General features: G+C 34.6%; 1 protein-coding gene across 1 annotated transcript; it reads right to left on the reverse strand.

Annotated features, from left to right (window-relative positions):
- Positions 1-3,324: 3,324 nt before the first annotated feature.
- LOC113783067 (caffeoylshikimate esterase-like) lies at positions 3,325-5,300 on the reverse strand. The gene is made up of 2 exons (XM_027329091.1): positions 4,523-5,300; positions 3,325-3,915 (listed from the first exon to the last, which is right to left on the reverse strand). Exons 1-2 carry the CDS (start codon positions 5,159-5,161, stop codon positions 3,553-3,555), a joined length of 1,002 nt encoding a protein of 333 aa, XP_027184892.1. The 5' UTR covers positions 5,162-5,300; the 3' UTR covers positions 3,325-3,552.
- Positions 5,301-7,805: the final 2,505 nt, after the last annotated feature.

The raw sequence follows: 7,805 nt of genomic DNA on the forward strand, positions 1-7,805 counted from the left end.
CCAACTTCCTCCATTTACAGCTTTTATAAGTGGCTTTCTCCCTTTACGTAAGGAGTTATGTTTCTTCATCAGGTCAAAAAGCTTTCATCCTTGAACAACTAAGTTCCAGGTAAAAATTTATTCACCTCTTTCATTCCTATTCTCATCCTTGTTTTATTTCTATATTAACCTTTTGTCTACTACATTCATACTAAAACTCAACTTACACTGCTTCCTGCTAGCTACTACAAAGGCCTTCATTGCTCTACCATGGCTATAAACACTGATTTTGCAAGTTCATTCGTACCATCAACACCAATGGACAATGTCACAAAATGTTGCTTTTTGCTAAAATGCAGCAACAAACAAAAGGTCTTCATATTTACTTTCAATACTCTATAGCTTTTTAATTAATCATATACTACATATTGTTTCACTCAACTCAATCTTTAACAAAAAAAATATTCTGTAGAGCCTTTCAACTGAATTCATCTTTCTATTGGAACATTATAAAAAATGCAATATTACAATTGTACAGAGCTTCAAGTCATGGAACCTTGAGGTTGATAATGGCAGCTTTGCATCTGGATGGTTGGAATTTAGAAAAGACAACCTGATCCATACAGACAGCAAAATACTTCTTCGACACAATGGAGACTTGAAGTTTGATCTAATGTTATTCTCAAAGTTCAAGATGAACACAAAATTCCCTTGGACAGTCCCACTCTCTGATATACTAAAGCAACATGTTCCAGGAAGCAATGGTATGTTAAGCTCAAATCCTTTTCTACCAAATCCAAAAAGATTAGCTACATAGTCATATCACACAAATTTTATTATTCATCACTTATACCAGATAAAAAGGCTAAATACATCTTATATCAACATGTTTGCTCATCAATAAAGCCAAACATAGTTCAAGATGAAGCAGATTCTATAGCTTTTTATCAAGTTTATAACAAGAAAAATAGAGACAAATTTGTAAGTCTATGTGCTCAGTCCTTTTATCATTTCCTTAACTAATCTCTTATACACTACTTTACACACATGAACTATTTTTCCCTGCCTTTTTCATTAGAAAATTCCAAAGTTTCTCGAACATATCATAGATAGCAATAAAACTCCAGTTGTCACTTTAAGAACTGGATATAAAGCTTTTTAAGTTGGAATGCAAGGAAGGCAATTCACAAGCTACTAGGAAATCTTCATCAAAACACATGAGTTGGAACTAGGCGAGACTTTGGTCTTCATCCCATAGTCCATTAATAGCTTTACAGTCTACATTTACAAACCAAATGGAGTTGAGAAACTTTTTCCTAGGTATCAAGTATTATGTGTATTCTTATTTGTAGATTCCTTTCAGATGCTAACTATGAACAAATAATTCATCTTTTCTTTAAGTAAGAATCACTAATGTCTTTTGTCAATTGTATGACAATATAGATTCTTACTAACATTTATGTGCTATAACAGTTTAAGTTTTAAAGATTTTATTTATTTTGCTTTTCCTTCTTTATCAGATAGCACCAACAGATTTTTCCTTTTTAATTTGTCACCTTTTCATTTACCAAGTCATATACTGCAATAAACATCAAAACTTTATCCAATAATCTGCATAGATACACATGAACATTAACAACAAATTATTAGACAAATAAGCAACTACTTATTTAATAATACCACAACACATAAGCTATTAGCTGCAAGCTACAAAGTAATAACTCCAACATCTATCACACACCAATTACAGCAAGTTTTTTAGTCATTTTGACTATAGAAACTATCAAAACTATGAGAACTCTCAAGGGAAGGTGATATTGGTTACCGCAACATTTGCTCTTCAACATCTGCCTTCATTCTTGAAGCAATTAGTTGCAACATAGGCAGACTTCTACCACTTACTAAAGCACTGTCCAAAACAAATCCCCAACTTTCATGCCTATAAAATTGCTTGAACAAATCATAGATCTCATTTTTTAGCAGAATACTATTTGCTTGAGCTAGTGCAAGAGGTTCAGCTTGCCGATTGTGACAACTATTACCCATAGGAAAACAAGCGCCACCAAGAATTGTCAATCTATTCAATTCTTCCTCCAACTCTAGATAATCATCTTGAACATTTGGAAACCCTTGACTTGCAGCTGCCATCTAAATACAAATAAACCGTACAAAAATGTTAGTTTCAAAAAAAGCTCATCAACCAACAAAGACCTAAATATCTAAGCATAAGATCCTTACCTCTTATCTAGAACTCACATCACATATATATTTTGCTACCTTTAATACAAACACGTCATACCAAGATTAATGCTGTCAAAAGTAAAAAATAACAGATTTCTACTGTGCACATGTGAATCCTAAAAGCAAACTTCCAGTGCCATCTAACTTCAATAAACACAAATTGGATGGCAAATTTTTATCCATAGGATTCTTCACGCGAAACACAACCAAAACTCTAATAAAAAAATGATGTGTCAATGCAACACAATTAAAGACAACCTTACGTTATTTAACTACTATCAAAGAAAAAATATGTTTAAATAAGCTATAATTTTAACCTATTCATTAAATGCTTATTTCGACCTATCCTCTAAATATAGACCTTAATTAGCCAATTAATTTCGTAACATCTTAGTTATCAATATATTTACCAATAGATAAGTCACACAAATAACAAATATAATGTATAAGAAAATAATATATTACATTAATTTTAGATATCTTAATGATCTATTGCCATTTTTTTGTTCTAATCAATTCTCTCTCTTTTACATTTCAAATATCCATCCATACTAATTAAACTCAAAACAACTACATATTACAATATTTATACAAAACATTGGATTTATATTTAAAAAAAATTCAAACCCTAATTCAAATCCATCTCTCTTCTCTTAATTTCATATTCCAAAACTAAATTAAAATTTGAGATTCAAGTTTTTTCTATTTTGCATTATGAATGTTTAATTAAGAACAAACTCTCCCATTCGATGTTTATATCCATAAATAAACACTTAGTTTAATATGCCTTTAATAAGTAATTTATAACAAGATTAATACTTGTCAAAAAAATCCTATTCCAAATGCTTTGGTATAAAATACAATTATACAGCGATACAAATTTCCAAACAAAAAAATTAAAAATCTTGTTTTATCTAAACATTACTAAGTATAGCTATCTTATTTCCAAAGAAATATTATTCACTTTAACTATTATTCATTAACCTAAGTTTTATTACAATAGAATTTACTACATTTATTCTACATACTATTAATACTTTCTTTTTATCATACAGAGTTATACATGCTTACAACATACAAAATGCACAATTTATTCACCACTTATATTCATATACGACATTCGTTCATTAAATTTATATTAAACATTAATGATCTTCTTTCCCAACCTTTGTATATCCATAGTCAATTACTAATATTCATATAACACTCATAATAGAACAAAATACAATTTTTTCAAAGATGAGCTGGCACAAATCTTGCGCTGCATAGGATTGCCTTTTTTTTCTTTTTTTTATAGAATTCTTATAATCTAAACTAGCCTGAGCTAAGGCTCTAACAACCATCTCCGCTGCCGTTCTCAATGTCTCGTTCAGCTCTAGTCCGAAGCCACTCCACAATGTCTCCAAACACGCGCTCGACATCCTCGTCAGACTCACCAACCAGCTGGTGCCACATGCCGGGATATATGTGGATGGTCTTATCCTTACTGGCAGCGCGTTTGTACAAATCCTCCGCACACGCCGGGTCGCATATTTTGTTATCACCACCGTGCACTATCAGAAGTGGCACCGTCACCTCCTCAAACCTGCCTTGCAATTCCCTGCTCAACCTCAGCAGTTCCTGCGCCGTGGCAGCCCGTGGCATAGCCAATGGCCTTTTTGGGCTTGCCACTGCTAACTTCCTCTTCCACTCCACCTTTGATTAACCAAAATGAACAAGAAATACGTGATGAAAACTTCGATTACTTGAAAAATTTGATGCCAAATCGGCATTTTCAATGAAACCCATTTCTTTTTCATATAGCTCGTATGATCATATGAACCAATAAGAGCATGCCGGACAAGATTTGTTGCTTGTTATTAACTTCATAAAAAGGGTACTAAATAAGTGTAAAGTTTCAAATTTACCTACAAACGAATGACGCTACTCGATTGGGTGTGTTCGACTTGTTAAGACTCGTTGGAACGACAATTAAGTCAGACTCTGATACGCTTAAAAATCATTAACAGAATCAAATCAAGCTTTAACGTTATAGTTTAGAGTTGTTTATAACCTAATTATGCAGGTCTAATTCATAAAATATCACTTTGTATTCGTAATAGCGTGCGTCTATTTTTTTTCTTGCACAGAAATTATCAATGTACCTAATCACCAAAAGGAACACAATATCATGCGAAAAACGAACAATTACTCCGATGAAGTAAAAGAGAAATAGTTGCTAGAAAAGAATTGCTAAAAAGGAATTAAAATTACTAGGAGTAGTAAAACAGTTGGTCTAAAAGATTTCACGTAAGAATCTGACCTTGAAGGAGACCTCAGGAATCCTCCCGCGAGTGGGGATCACAGGCCAAGTGGGAACCACAGCGGCAACGATGGGAAGAAAATGCTCCAGCGGCCACGGCGGCTTAAACTTGTCGCTGACGCCACACATAGCTCCATTCAAAACGATGCCGTCGTACGGCCTTTTCAAGTCCTTCCGGAGGGTAATCAAGAGCGCAATCGCCCCACCAAGCGACTCCGAGTACAGAAACGTCGGCCAATCGGGAGGCGCATGGCGTTCACGGAAGTCATCAAAGAAGGCTGCGCAGTCGTCGACGACGGGATTGATGTCGGGAACGTGAGCCTGGAGACCCTCCGAGAACCCGTGGCCCTGGTGGTCGATAGCGCAGACCGCGAATCCCTGTTTGGCGAGATGGACGGAGGTGAGCTGCACGAACCAACTGGACTCGCAGGTGAAGCCATGGACGACGCAGACGACGCCGAATAGGGGCTTGCCAGAATCGGGAAGTGGGATCCACCATTGAGTAAATAGTTTAAGGCCACGAGGATTCGTGATGAACTCGGTGCCATGAGTGACCTTATGGCGAGCGTAGAATTCCTCCGGAGTCAACGACCCAAATGGGCTCTTCTCGTTAGCTTCCGCAACTGGGTGCAAGGACATTATCTTAGTTTCTTGCTTTCTTTTGATGATTATTTTGTAGGGGACGGAGGTTTCTGGCCGTTGAGCGTGGGGCGTGGAGTATTATATGCTAAGCCAACGCCCCCCGCCCCCTCTCTCTCTCTCAGTTGCCTGGAAACTCTGCTGCAAATGCCCTTTTTTTCCTACTGATGCATGCTTAAACATTAAGCAGTGTTTTGAAAACCGGATCAGATCGGCCGGTTGAACCGCAAATCGGTCATGACACCGGTCCGATTCTATATTAGTGTTGATTTTGTTAGAAAATCGGTCAAATCCGATCAAAATCGTAAAAATTGCTGAATCGGATCGGACCGGATTGAACCGGTTTTCAAGTTTCCCCTCTTTTTTTTTTTTTTTTTTTAAAAAATTTTGCAAAATGCTTCTATCAAGACCTTTGTAATACAAGACCAATATAGTAACCATTGCACCATCACATTTTATTTGTTTTTTTTTTGATAACTTATATATAAATATATATAACAAACATCCATATTTCTTTTTTCCATTTTTCCTACAAAATCTCATTCTTTCATGACTCTTTTTTTTTTAATCTTCAACACACACACACACTCTCTCTCTCCCCTCTTTTTTTTGTCACTCCCTTTTTAATCAAACCTCTTTAGTTTTTATTTATTGATGTTTTCTTCCATCTTTTTAATTTTGTTTTGTCCATTAAATTGAAAAAAAGTTAAAAAAGAATTATTTTTCTTTAACCAAATTATTTAATGCTACAACCACTCATTTTTGTTTCTTATCAAGTTTGCATTTCTATTTTCGATTCTCTTGACTTCCTTCGAACTGCAAATTTTTTTTTTAAAATTGCAATCTCTAAATCCCAAAGACGTAAATTAAAATTTAAGTTCACAATGTCAAATTCTCATAGACTTGAATTTCGTATAATTTCAAGATATTGTGATATTTTTGGGTTGGATTTAAGATTATTTTGGTAAATATAATTGAAATTGAAATGAAATTTATTTGTTTTAACTTATAATTTAAAAAATTTATTTTTGAAAATCCAAGTTATTCAAAAATAGTAAACTTTCATCATATAAAGTTTTAAATTAGTCTATTGCATGTCTTATTTTGTGCATATATGTATTTATATAAATTATTTTTTTAAAAATTCATTGAACCGGAATTAAACCGATCCGACCGATTAAACCTCGACCCTTTCACTTCATCGGTTCAATTGACGGTCCGGGTTTTAAAACATTGACATTAAGTGTAGAATTGAGAAAACCAGAGCTGATTTGATAGCCATTGTTGGAAGAATTTTGATGGGGACGGAATCATGCAAAATGTCACCATAAAAGTTGGCCCAGCATCACAAGCTACCAAAAAGAGGAAGGCACGACAAAGGAGGAAGGCACTTTTTTTTGACGCGCAAAGGAGGAAAATTCAGACTAAGAACAGGAAGGCACATTTTTTTTTTTTGAGAATAAGAACAGGAAGGACGAAAATTGATGAGAAAATGCTTATTTCATCATTTCATATCTCCCATAATTATTGACGGGACTTCGCACCGTCCATGTTTTGGAGCAAAGATAAAGATGCCCTGGTAAATATAGTATACGACTTTATGTGGGTGGACTGGAGTTGCCATCTAAGTAGACCCTTGAGAACATCTAAAAGTTGACAAGCCAGTGTCGCAGAGTTTTCTAAGAAAAAGGCAATAATTTCTATACCCCAGTTTAACTCTTCATCGAGCTTGAATCTAAGCTTAGCTCCATCGCCAGGCCCAATTTGTCATTTTCAATATTCTTGTAGGACTTTAGCACTTGACTTGGAAAAAAATTTAAAAAGAATTGTTGCAGTATTATTTCAAAAACTTTTAATCAGTTAAACTGATAGGTCACAATTCTGTCATTTATTTTATAATTAATTCCCTCATATTATCTTATCAAATATATATTAATTGGTAAATTCTATTTACTTTTGGTATTTGTACTGATCACAAGGAATTAGAGCAAAATGTGGTAAAAATATGCAAATTTTGCACTACAAATGCTGTTTGGCGTGATCGCGTTAACTCAAATCTTAACGTGTTCAGAAGGTGCGGGAAATACGTGTGACACCAACTCTCATTTGGAAGTTCAACGTGGTGCCCGGAATATTCCATTAATGATTGTTTAATTTGAGTTGACAAAGGTAGTTTAGTAATAATAATAGGAAACTTACTAATTAGTAGTTTCCTTGTTTTGTGGGCGGCGGCTCAATAGGAAAGGAGTCAAATTGGAATTTAGGATTCCCAGTTTTATTGGTTAGTTTTTGGGAAGAGCCAGCCGCAGGAAAATGGAGGAGGGAGGGCGGGGGTTTGCTAGTTTTCCTACTATTCCATGGTGTGCCGCAGAGGCAGTCAAAAAACTTTAGTCGGTCTTTTGACTTTGTAGCTTTTCCTTATTCTTATTCATTCGGATTTTTCATCTGAATTGAGGACGATGCACTTAACAATTATTACTGCAATTTTGCGTGGGATTATTCCAACAGAGATGAACTAAATCTCTTTTTCTAGTCAAGAAACAATAGAAACTTTGGTTCATCTAAAAATTGTGAGATTGAATTAATTTTATTTTTTTCTTTTATTTACTAGTATTTACATATTCTCTGATTATAGTGCTTACGG

The sequence above is a fragment of the Coffea eugenioides genome, chromosome 9, assembly GCF_003713205.1.
Source record: "Coffea eugenioides isolate CCC68of chromosome 9, Ceug_1.0, whole genome shotgun sequence".
Taxonomy (NCBI): domain Eukaryota; kingdom Viridiplantae; phylum Streptophyta; class Magnoliopsida; order Gentianales; family Rubiaceae; genus Coffea; species Coffea eugenioides.